Below are 13,211 nucleotides of genomic sequence, written 5' to 3' on the forward strand. Positions count from 1 at the left end.
TTAAATATGAGCAAATCATTGTCCACTTTTATATTCAGTCTCTCACCCTTCACAGTAAAAGGTCATATAAAAAAATCATTCATAAAAAAATCATTCATAAAATCTATTATCAAAATAAAAAACTCTATCTTTTCTTTCTTATCACTATGTAAGTGCCATTTCTATTTTTGTAATTGATGGATTCTTAATTTACATAAATAAATTTTCTACTAGGGAAGCTGGGGACATGTGACAGACAGAACTGGCTAAAGATGTTACTGTCACCCGGGGAGGAAAAGCTACATCAGTGTTCCCCTGAAATAAAAGGTTCCCCGTGGATCTGGATCTCTCTCTCTCTCTCTCTCTCTCTCTCTCGTGAATAAATAAGATCTTAAAAATAAATAAATAAATAAATAAATAAATAAATAAATAAATAAATAAATGCATGCATGCATGCATGCATGCGGGCGCTCGCTCCTCCCGGCCTCCTCGCAGAGCCCCGCTCGGGTGAAGGGCTCCGACCTCCCCCGGCCCCCCCCCCCCCGCGCCCAGAGCCCCCCGCTTCCCTTCACGTCTCCCCCTGACCTCGCCTGCTCCCCCCGACACCTAAGCGGGGTTTCACGGTGAACATTCCACCTTGGGGGTAACTGCTTCCCTGGACAGGCACACTGCCCTCGCGGCCGACTGTCGGGTTCCTATGGGTCCCGGGCCCTGTCCTGGGTCGCTGCTGGGACATCCCCCCCACCCCGACCCCCGCACCGGGCACACACACGCCGCGGAGCAGCTCTATCCGCGACCGCCAGAACCCGGGAGCCACCAACGGGCTTTCAGGGGGTGAAGGCACGAGTAAACCGGGCACGTTCAGACGCGGAGTTGACTCAAGGCTAAAAAGAAATAAAGCATCAAGGCATGAAGACAGGGGGACCCTGAAGGCCCATTACATATTACTAAGTGCAAGAAGCTAATCTGGAAAGGCCGCATGCTATAGGACTCCAGCTACAGGACATTCTGGAAAAGGCAAAATTAGGAACACATTAAAAAGCTCAGTGGTTGCCAGGGGTTTAGGGGAGAGGGTGGCGGAATGAATGGGCAGCGCCCTGGGGATTTTCTTAGGGCAGAGAAAATATAGTCCCTATGACACTGTAAACATGGATGCAGGTCACACTATACATCTATCCAAACCCAGAGAATGCCACCAAAAGGGAATCCTGTGGCAAACTACGGACTTTTGGTGATGATGTGTCAATACAGGTTTATCAGTCATAACTCACGTAACAGGCTGGGTAGGGATGTTGACAATGGGGAGGCAATTCATGTGTGGGGGCAGGGAGTATACAGGAAATCTCTAGGACTTCCTCTTCGATCTTCTGTGAACCTAAAGCTACTCCAAGAAAATAATTAAAAAAAAAAAAATCACAAAGCAAATTTAACCGGGCCGTTATCTGTTAGCTCTGGCTCTACTCGTTCATCCTGTCAGGTGCTGATAAACATACAGAGAGGGGCCTGCCCCACGTCAGTGAAATACCCACAGGCCTGCCCCAGGAGGAGGCTGCACCCCGTGGCTCCAAGTACCACCACAGGCTTGGCAATGCACACTTCCCCCCAGAGCCACTGGGCAGTGGCAAACATCTAATGCTGTTTCACAAGACGTGCTGTGGCCCAATCAAGAACGAATTCTCCCACACAAGAGAACTGTACAGCCTGCGGGGTCCCTGTGCACTGCAGAGAAGACAAAGAAAACAGACTGATGGAATTTTACAAAACTGATAGGAGGGAGCAAAAGATCCAGTTGTGATCTTATCTAATTAAAGGGCAACTATTTTTGTTGTAGTCAACAATGCTTTCTACTTTTAAAAATGATCCTAGGGGCACCTGGGTGGCTCAGTCGTTGAGCATCTGCCTTCAGCTCAGGTCATGATCCTGGGTCCTGGGATTGAGTCCCGCATCGGGCTCCCCGCAGGGAGCCTGCTTCTCCCTCTGCCTGGGTCTCTGCCTCTCTCTCTCTGTGGCTCTCATGAATAAATAAAATCTTTAAAAAACTAAAAATTATCCTGTTTCTCATTTGTTTCTAATTACCATACCCACCCATCCAACACAAATAGACCTCCTCTACGGAAAGTTGGGAGGACACAGTTGAGGAACCTGTCTTGTTCACCACTATATCCCCTGGTCATTGAACAGTGTCTGGCACTATTCCAAAATATTAATTGAAGGAATGTAATACTTGTACTACTACCCTGTAGCTCTGCCCACGCCAAGTTTACATTTGGGGTAGGTTTCTGGGTATTAAAGAGCTCACCCAAAGTCACAAGTGTAGCAAATGGTGAAAACATGTGAACTCTGGTCTGATTCCACAGCTCATAGGAATCACCACTACACACATTGCACCAGAGAATGAAGTAGATACGATATTCTAGATTTCAGAATGAAGCATCAAACTTTCTCAACAAATCCTCTTGCTGTTTTCATAGATCCTGTCCAATGCAGACTTCTTAGTGGACCCTATGTGACCCTTAAAAAGATAACATCTTTATAACTCAGAGTGGTCAAAAGGTGTCAAGCAGCATCCTTACAGTGCGTTGCCTTGTGGTAGCTTATTTACTTCTAAACATCTTAACTGGAATGTTTATAAAAGAAAGAATTCTGACTGCACTAAGGTAAAATTACAAAATAGGTGAGCTGAAGCCTTGAGCAAACGGGTAGTAATTTACCAGGTGGAAAAGAGGGAGTGAGAGCAACGCCAATCAGAGATAAGAAAATAAAGAGATAAATGACCATGATTGTGGCCCAGTCAGGGAAACAAAACGCTGGGATTTGGGAAGGAGACTAACAGCTAAGTGGAAAGGGTATTTTATGCCTTATGAAAGAATTCTTCCATTTTTTTCATTCTTTCCAAAATAAAGAGCCTCAAAGAAGGGATAACATCAGATTTCAGGATATAAGGAGAAAAACACAAAAGGTACGATATAATGTATTTTAGAACACTTGACATAAGTGTATTGGGAATTCAGTTTTTCTTATACCGTAATCTCCCTGCTATGATGCCTTAAAAGGTACCTCGATGACTTCTCTATTGTATTTCCTTTAGAAATTAAGTTTCTCACAACAGAAATGCTAATGAAATAAAGCCCTCTTGTTAGTAGAGGAACTATGCCACAGAGTGAAACCCCGAGAAGAAATTCCATTAAAAGCAATACACATTCGCTAAGCTACTGTCCTTGTATGTGACCCTATTCCATCTGTAGTTACAAATATAAAATCAAAATAATCACAGAAAAAAAATAATAATCACAGAATATCAGAGTTGGAAGAGCCCTTAAATTAGGTTGCCCAGTCCAGCCACTTGTCGGACACTTTTTAATCATTCGGCACACACTTGATAGCCCTGAGGACAGAGAGTCTAGGAGCCCGTTATCTAGTACCTGTGACATCAGATTCTAAAGGCTTTTTTGCATCAATTTTCATATCCAGTCACATGTGATCTTGATAAAAGCTCTGTCCAGGAGTCATGGAATATATTTGCATTTTATATCTCCATATTAAGAATAAGGAAAGTAAAGCAATGGGTTAAATTACTTCACCAAGCCTGAACAGTCATAGGAAGCATGAAACTCATTGGCCATGCTGCTTCCCTTCTTGCTCTAAGAGTCTTAGGCCCCTGATGGTGACAAATCTTTCTTAAGAAAGTTACAGTAAGAGTTTGTACACATGAAAATACGATAAACAACTTAGGGGTTTTCTCTGTGTGTGTGTGTGTGTGCGCGCGCGCGTGTGCTTAAGGTTTATTTATTTAGAGAGAGAAAGATTAAGAGCTTGAGCACACATGCCCGAAGAAAGAATGGGAGGGACAAAGGGACAGGGAGAGAAGGCGACTCCTCCTGAGCGTGGAGCCCCAGGCATGACTTGATCCCAGGACGCTGAGATCATGACCTGAGCCAAAATAAAGAGTGGGACGTTTAACCGACTGAACCGCACAGGTACCCCAAACTTAGTTTTAAAACTGCCTGTAATTAAAAAAATAATAATAATAATAATAAATAAAACTGCCTGTAATTGAGGTGCCTGGGTGGCTCAGTGGTGGAGTGTCTGCCTTCGGCTCAGGTCGTGATCCAGGGTCCTGGGATCAAGTCCTACATTGGGCTCCCTGCAGGGAGCCTGCTTCTCCCTCTGCCTGTGTCTCCGCCTCTCTCTCTGTGTCTCTCATGAATAAATAAATAAAATCTTAAAAATAAATAAATAAAAAGAAAGCTGCCTGTAATTTACCAGGCCAACTAAACACATCTGTCAAGCCAGCCAGCTCTGAACTTGAACACAGAATACCTTTATACTCTACAAAATATGGCCCCCTTTCTCTTCTACACACTAATAAAAGAGGAACCACTAAAATGATGCCAAGATTGGAGAAGAAAAAAATACCTGTTAAAATCCTATTGGGCAAGATTCCTTTTTCATTTTACTGCCTTAATTCTTACATCTGGGAAATTTTTGGGTTGGGGGGGATGCAATGTTTGGTTTTTTGGCCCTGCCCTGCTCCAAATTCTCCCAAGCCTAAATTCAAACAAAATAAGCATACTTCCAGCTAAAACTGCTGACTCTTCTCCATCAGTTTATTTATTTTCCTCACAAGTTCCATCTGAGTAAATTAAAATTCAGATTTTCCTCTATTCTTTAATGTTCTACAACTTGTTCCTTAGAGTACCTCAAGGATATCCCAGCATTGACACTGTGCTTGAGAATATTCTAACATGGCCTTTGATGAAAAACACACAATAAGGAGGAGAAAGTATACAAAATAGAAAATACTCTAAAAAGCAGACCTTGCTTTGAAGTCTTTTTCTCCCTGGGTAGTCTTGGAACACTTAGTAATGGTTAGTTAGCTACTGTATTCTGTATGCCTCTTTTCTACACTCTGCTTTTATATTTCATATTTTTTCCATTGAAGGCCTACAGAAATTTGCTCTCTTCTAAATGCTGAATTCATTACAAAAGCTTGGAAACAAGGAGAGGAGATAAAATCAGGTGGAAATTTAGCGGGATTTCACATCCAGCTGAGTATCTGTCTTAGATGCAAACTATTATCTTGAAGTCATCCCTTGAAGAGTCACCTCAGTTCTCATTTCTAGATACTCAAGTAGATAATCTCCCCCATCCTTGACATTATGCAAATCCTTGATTTATGCCGCTGAAATCTCACCCCCCCACACCCCCGCAGACTGACCATGTAATCCTAATTCCAAGTATTTGGTTGGCTACTGTTTCCCAGGCCTGCCGCAACACCCTCTCTTCCTCCATCTATTTCCACACAGCCACCAGAGTGATCTTCCTAAAACATAAGTCTGCCTTTGTCCCTTTCTTACTTAAAACTTCCTAAGGCTCCCATTATTCATATAAAATCCAAACCACTCAGCAGGCCCCAAATGTCTTTCATAACCTGGCCTCTGTCAGCCACCGACATGACACTATTCTTTAAGAAGATCAACCAGTCACTAGGTGGAAATTCAGTTACATTGAGGCCTCCTGTTCTGAAAGGAGTACTGGCTCATGCCTACAGGAACAGATTCCTCTTCAGGTAAGGGTTTCCCTCTCCTGCCCACAGATGCTTAGATAGCACCACTACCTGGAGGCTTATGGAATGCCTGGTCCACAGGCATGAAATCACCACATAATACACTCATGGTCTTAAACCCCCTCTCCCCCGACTTATTTTCTCCTTTCTCTTACCCATCACAAGCATTTCTCCCAATGAACCTTTTGCACACCCAATCCCATCTTGGTTTCTGCTCCTCAGAAGACTAGAACTGACAATACCAAGAGTAGTCCAACACCAGAGGTGGTAACATGGATTTGGAAACTGGCTCACTCACCACCCAACTGGCAGAGACCTGAGTATGAGGCAAGAATAATGTCTTACACAAGATGGGAGCCCAGTGCTGGCAATTTCCCAGTGGTGACCTGGGAAATAACTGAGGGCAACACTCTGGTAGTAATTCAGGAATTTGAAAACTAAGCTATAAGGATAGCAAAAAAAGTATATTGTTAAAAGGATTGTTTCACCAGGAGGATACTCAAATGCTACATTTGAATACATCAGTAGTAGAGTCCACTATATAGTCTCGTTTTAAAATATAAAAGGGGAGGGCAGCCCAGGTGGCTCAGCCGTTTAGTGCCGCCTTCAGCCCAGGGCGTGATCCTGGAGACCTGGGGTTGAGTCCCACGTGGGGCTCCAGGCATGGAGCCTGCTTCTCTCTCTGCCTCTCTCTGTGTCTCTCATGAATAAATAAATAAAATATATTTAAAATATATATATATATATATATATATATATATATATATATAAAAGGGGAAATTGACACAATTATAAACAAAAGTTGGCAAATCCACAATCATAGAGGGAGTCTTTGCCCTCTTTCGGTAGTGATGTAATTAACAGTAATTAACGGTTAATTGATTGCTTATTAGGTACCAGGCATTTTTCTAAGTACTTTACATATTTTAATTCATTTATTCTTCACAATAACCCTCTAAGATAGGTACTAGTGTTGCCTCTGTCACAGTTGAGGAAATTGGACCTAGAGAGATGAAGAAAACTCAGAGAAAACCCAGAGAAGGGTGGGGATACTGGCAAAATGGATGAAGGGGAGTGGGAGGTAGAGGCTTCCAGTTGTGGAGTAAGTAAGTCATGGGGATGAAAGGCACAGCACAGGGAAGACAGCTGATAGCATTGTAGGAGCGCTGTATGAGGACAGGTCATAATCTATATTTGTGGTGAGCACAGCAGAACCCATAGAGCTGTCGAATCACTATGTTGTACACCTGAAATTAATGTAACACCGTGTGTCAACCATACTTCAATTAAAAAAAGAAAAAGAAAATTGTCCAGAGTTAACTAGTAAGTAGCAGAACTAAGATTTAAACCCAGACAGTTTGATTGGCTTTTTCTTATTTTCTTATGCAGGTAAAAAGATGTTTACCTGGCAAAACTATGGAGCCAATAAAAAAATCAGCAGTTGAGGGGCAAGGGTCAATAGGCAGAGCATGGGATTTTTAGGGCAGTGAAAATCTTCTGTATGATGGATATGTGTCATTACACATCTGTCCAAACCTGAAGAATGTACAACATCAAGAGTGAACCCTCAGGTAAGCTATGGGCTTTGGGTGATAATGATGTGTCAATGTAGGTTCACCCTTGGTTTAAAAAAAAAAAGGACCATTCTGTTGAGTGAGGCTGACAATGGGGGAGACTGTACATGTGATACGCAAGGGCAGATGATATATGGGAAATCTCTGTAACATCCTCTCAAACTTACTGCTCTTAAAAAAGTCTTCATTTTAAAAAACTGTTTATCTTATTTTATACAGCATTTCTTGATATCTTCCAATAGGAAGATTTTTTGGTCATCTTGTCCTATACATGATAAAAATAGAAGCACTAACAACTACTTTACAATTAAATTTTTATCTTTTTTTACTGTAATTTTCCTCACACAAGCCACTTCCTTATTTAGGCTGTTTCAAATCACAGTCCTAAGTCTGCGTGCATTACTCTGCCTAGATGACTAAGATGTGACCCTCATCTTTGAGATGCTTGGTCTCAGTGGGGGGTACAGTGGATAACTAAAAATAATACCTTTTAAAAATTATAACAGTAGTGACATGTGAGACCAAGGACCTACAGGTAGTAGGGTGTGATCAACTCTTAGAGAGGGTGGTCTGGAAAGGCTTATCTCAGAGGAGGTGATGTTTATGAAAACAAAACAAAAATAAAAGCCTCTTTTCCCCCCTAACAATAACAACATATAATTATTTTTAAAAGTTGAAATAATACAACAATTGTGAAGAAAAAAGTAAAAATGTAACTCCCACCATCCATAAGTAGCCTTTACTAACCTTTTATTGAAGAAGGTACCAGTCAAAAGAATCCTGGGATTAGTTAATAAGATCTAATATAAGCACAAGGAGTGATATTATATATGAGTACATATGCTTATGCATAAAATATATATGACTGTGGGCAGTCCTGGTGGCTCAGCGGTTTAGTGCCACCTTCAGCCTGGGGCATGATCCTGGAGTGGATCCCTCGATCGGGGTCGAGTCCCACATCAGGCTTCCTGCATGGAGTCTGCTTCTCCCTCTGCCTGTGTCTCTGCTTCTCTCTCTTTCTCTCTCTCTCTCTCTCTCTCTCTCTCTGGGTCCGTCATGAATAAATAAATAAAATATTTTAAGGAAAAATAAATAAAATATATATGATTGTGATAAATACATGCTATCCTATTCTATGCATACACATGATTTTATAGAACTTTATAATTTGTTCACATATAAATTCTGGAGAACCAAACACATTTTTTATTCCTGTTTTTGAGCTCATATTTTATTAATCAAACTTGCCAGAGGCTTATCTATCTTATTCATATTTTCAGAAAACTGAAAAAAGTATGTCTTTGGAAACTGAAAAGCACACATTTAAATAAATCATGGATCAAAGATGAAATCACATTGGAAATTAGAAAATACTTGGAAGTAAATAAAATACAAACTTGTGGGATGTGGCTAAAGAAGTGAGTAAAGGGATACTGGAGCTCAAAACTAAGGAATCAGGCATTCAACTAAAAAATTAGAGAGCAAATGAGTAAACCCAAAGAAAGTAGAAGGAAATACACAAACATAATGAGAAAAAAATTAAAAAGAGACCATCAACAAAAAGTACCAGAAGTAAGGGACGCCTGGGTGGCTCAGTGGTTGAGCATCTATCTGCCTTTGGCTCAGGTCGTGATCCTGGGATCGAGTCCCCACATCGGGCTCCCCTCCCCATGGGGAAGCCTGCTTCTCCCTCTGCCTGAGTCTGCCTCTCTCTGTGTGTGTCTCTCATGAATACACAAAATCTTTTTTTAAAAAAAGGACCAAAAGTTGGTTCTTTCAAAGTATAAATAAAATAGACAAATCTTTGGCAAGATTGAAAGGGGGTAAGGGTGGAGCTCGATATCAAATGAAATAGAGTATATCACTACGCATATAGTCGAACTTTTTAAAAATCATAAGTGAATATTACGAACCTTGGATAAATAAACAGTTTTCTAAAAATTGTAACTTAACTAAATCTGATTCAATAAGAAACAGTAAATAAACTAAAGGAACCTGGAACTACTAAAGACATCGAACGAGTAGCTTAAAATAGAACAGTGAAACAGTTGCTGGCTCTTGGAGTTTAATCCCCTTCCCTCTTGGACTAGGGAATGTCCTCTGACGTTTCAGAAGGGTTGGAGAGGTTCCAAGTATCTCCACCCTGCTAGAGGCGCTGAACTTCAGGGACAATTAAAATGACTCAGAGAAGTTGAAACTGCAGCTCAGCGACAGGCCAACCCTTCAGATCAATTGCTCAGGACATTAAGAAGGTCTTAAGCCACGGGCTGTTGCCTCTCTTGACAGGCCGCGGAGGAGACAGGCGACTGGGTCTCCAAAGTTCTGCAGCACCAGACCGGGCGGCCTCTAAGGGATGCAGAGTGCGAGCCTCCTACAGGACCCCGGGCCCGCGGGAGTCCGACAGCAACGAGGCCAGAACCAAACAGAAGTTTGATTAAGTATTGGCAAAAGCTGAGAGTTAAAAAAAAAAAAAAATTCTTTGTGATCACATTTTGCAACAAGGGCCCCGGATGCATTCAGACCAAAAGTACTGTGGTCTCAGCGGGCCACGGCGCTCGTGCACGAATTCCCCCCGGAAAGACCGCGGCAGGCGGGGCTGCGGCGCCGGGTTCGGCCGGGGAGCGGCGCGGGGCCCGCCCACGGTCCCCGGCCGCCCCCCCCCCCCGCCGCGCCCCCCGCCGCGCCCCCCGCCTCCCCGCCGCGCCCCCCGCCTCCCCGCCGCGCCCGCGCCCCACCTCCTCGGCCTCGCGGCCCAGGGGGATGCCCAGGCTCCGCAGCCCCTCCTGCAGCTCGCCCACGTCCACCACGCCGTCCCGGTTGTGGTCCAGCTGCTGGAACAGGGCCTCGTAGCGCGTCCGCCGCTCCGCGTCCTGGCAGGCCGCCGTGGGCGCCACCGAGCCCCGCAAGCGGCCGAGCATGGTCGGGGCGCGGGGGCCCGGCCCGGGGGGGGGGGGCGCGGCGGGGAGAGGGGAGGGGGAGGCGGGGAGGGGGGAGGACCGGGGGGGAGGCGAGGACCGGAGCGGCCCGCGGGGGAGGCGAGGGCCCGCGCGGCCCGGGGGAGGGAGACGAGGCCCCGCGCGTCGTCCGCGGGCGGCGAGGGCGCAGGAGCCGACCCCCGGCCCCGCCCGGCCGGCGCAGGGAGTGGCCGCGCCCGTCTCGGGAGGAGCCTGCGCGGCGCCCGCCCCCGGGGAGGGGGGAGGGGAGCGGGCCCCGGGGAAGGAGCTGGAGGCGAGGGCGCTGCGAAGCCCGGGTCCCGGCCGCGAGCCCCTCCCCTCCCCCCCCCCGAGCGCCCGGGGGCGTCCCCCGCGCAGGCCCCGGCACGGCGGCGCCCCCACTGCCTCCCGTGGCTCCAGGGGTACCGCATCTCTGGGCCTGGTGTCCACTGACAAAAATGAGGAAGTTGGGTGTTTGCACCTGGGGTGGGAATTCTGCTGGAAGAAGCAGAGGAGTTAAATCTGAAAGCAATTAAAAAAAAAAAAAAAAAGGAACACCTAAAACCACTAGGCATTATACTTCACTTATACCTCAGTAGAGCTGGGGGCAAAAGACGGAGAAACTCAAGGCTCTTTGGATCAAGGTTCATCCAGGCAGGGGGTGGTAAAACCAGGGATCCCCTTTGCTCTACAGCTTCGTATGATCCGAACCCTGATAAATCTCAGGGAGCATTTGCCAAAAGCGCTCGGCAGGGAAGCCTCCGGCCCCTCTCAGGAAGAGCGCAGCTGCGAGGCCTGGGGCTCACCTCCTACCACGGAACTTGGGAAGTAGGAGGTGCCCGGGTTCTGATCCGTAGCGTAACTGAGAGCTGGTTTTTCAAATCTGAAGATAGGCACCCATGTATTGCCTGGACAGACAAAATGCCCAAACCTAGAGCCAAATTTTTAGCACTAGGCTTCAATAATTTCAATTTCAATTTCAAATTTGAATTGAATCTCAAAAGTTTTTCTTCCTGTTTTCCAAGTTTTTGCTCCGGGTCGAGACCATTGTATGTAACCTCCCTCATCAGTAAAATCAGAGTATGAATATCGGCCCCATAACACAGTTGTATGTTGTATGAGGATTGCCTGTTTAGTTAAATCACTATGAGACCAACTTACTTCTTTATATTACTTCCGATTTCCAGTCTTGCTAAGGATTACCCTCTTCCTTTGGAAAAGCCTTCAAAGTTTCTATCTGTCCTTAAAAATCCCTTTTAACCTCCACTGCGGATGCTCTGTACTCGGAGAGAGGCTGCTTGAAACAGTCCTCCAAGACTTGAATGCTTTTTTTCTTGTAGTCATTACAGGAATTGCCTGTCAAAGTTTTGACTGAGAAAATTTATGTTCACACAAAAACGCAGCCTGAGTCGCTTTTATACAATGGAACACTACTTAGTGATAAAAAGGAATAAACTACTATACAATACACTACCTGGCATTTTGGAAAAGGCAAAAGTATAGGGACAGAAACCAGACCCACGGTTGCCAGGGGCTGCGAGGTGGGAGGTGTTGACTACATGTAAGAGCATAAGGGAGCTTTGGGGGGTGATGAAACTGTTTAGGTTTTTATTATGCTGGTGGTTATACAACTGTGTGACTTTGTTAAAATGAACAGCACTGTACACTAATTTTAATTATTTAATTATAATTATTTAATGTTTAATTTTACTCTGTGGAAATCAGACCTCAATAAATGTGACTTTAATTAGTACCTACCTGACTTAAACGTGAGTAAAATAGAATAAGGATTCACTGTAAGGGCACCTGGATGGCTCAGTGGTTGAGCGTCTGCTTTCCGCTCAGGTCGTGGTCCTGGGGTCCTGGGATTGAGTCCCTCCTACATCAGGCTCTGGAAAGGAGCCTGCTTCTCCCTCTGCCTATGTCTCTGCCTCTCTCTCTGTGTCTCTCATGAATAAAGAAATAAAATCTTTTTAAAAAATCACTGTAAAAATCAAAACCGTTTATGATGTTTACGATGTGTTACTCAAAGCTATGGTTGCAGACCAGCACCATCGGTATCATTTGGGAGCTTCTTAGGAAATAGTCTCAGGACCACCCCAGAGCTGCACTTAATGCAAGAGCCTTGGGTGATCCTTTGCTACATTAAAGTCTGAGATGCTCTGCTGGTATAAAGTAATACCACTCGAAGTATGGTTTGTACACTTGTGCCAGTTTGCAAGCTGTTACCTGTTCACAATGACCTAAATCAGACATTAAGAGGAAGCATTTAGAAACTTTATTGGAGTTTTGATGGAGTACTTTTATGTTTGTTGAGTCTAATACTAGCTTACAGATTGTCTTTTTAATTTCAACTTTCTAATAAATCATTTTTACTGTATTTTATAACAGTATCTGCCCACAACAGATTAAGAAAACATTTTTACCATACTGAATAAAGGTAAAATCAACAATAGCAACTTCCTGCATGAGAGAATAAAACTTTACATAGACGTTTAAACATCTGCATGAGAGAGGACATCCCTACCCAATTCTATTAATAATTCCCAAAGACCAGTGGTTCCTGCGGAGGTCAAGAGGAGAAACCCCGAACTCACTTAGGTTTCCTTAACCCAATTCATTTCTGTGGTCAGGACAGAAGTTGAGGGTTCAGCCCAACTCAGCTTGCCTCTATTTTTCCCAGTTTCTTTTCTTTTTCTTTTTTCTTTTTTTAAAGATTTTATTCATGAGGGACACATAGAGAGAAGCAGAGACCTAGGCAGAGGGAGAAGCAGGCTCCCTGCAGGGAGCCCGATATGGGACTCGATCCCAGGACCCCAAGATCACGACCTGAGCTGAAGGCAGATGCTCAACCGAGCCACCAAGGCACCCTTATTTTCCCCAGTTCCTGTCTTTCTTAAGTACTACCATCTTCTGTTGAGACAGCCTTCAAACTTTATCAATTTCACCTATTTTTGTCTTCAAAGGCCTCTTTGAGCACCCGCTTTGAATACCTTATAGTTAGAAAGAATCCACTTGAATGATCATTCTAGACGTTCATAGTTTTAGCTGGTAAACAAGTTTACCGTTTTTGGTTACTGAACCATGTAGTTATTGTACGGTGCTAATAAGATCAAGTCTCGGTCTCTCCAAAAGGACCAACTCTATGTCAAAATCCTA

General features: G+C 44.3%; 1 protein-coding gene across 1 annotated transcript in view; it reads right to left on the reverse strand.

The window, feature by feature from the left end:
- The window catches only part of SLC25A24 (solute carrier family 25 member 24), a 46,531-nt gene extending 36,452 nt beyond the window's left edge, over positions 1-10,079 (reverse strand). Inside the window, exon 1 of the mRNA XM_055340853.1 lies at positions 9,855-10,079. Coding sequence (XP_055196828.1) covers positions 9,855-10,037 — 183 coding nt within the window. The 5' untranslated portion in view covers positions 10,038-10,079. The remainder of the gene's footprint in view (positions 1-9,854) is intronic.
- Between the last annotated feature and the right edge of the window lie 3,132 nt (positions 10,080-13,211).

Source organism: Nyctereutes procyonoides, unplaced genomic scaffold (genome assembly GCF_905146905.1).
Source record: "Nyctereutes procyonoides isolate TBG_1078 unplaced genomic scaffold, NYPRO_anot_genome, whole genome shotgun sequence".
Taxonomy (NCBI): domain Eukaryota; kingdom Metazoa; phylum Chordata; class Mammalia; order Carnivora; family Canidae; genus Nyctereutes; species Nyctereutes procyonoides.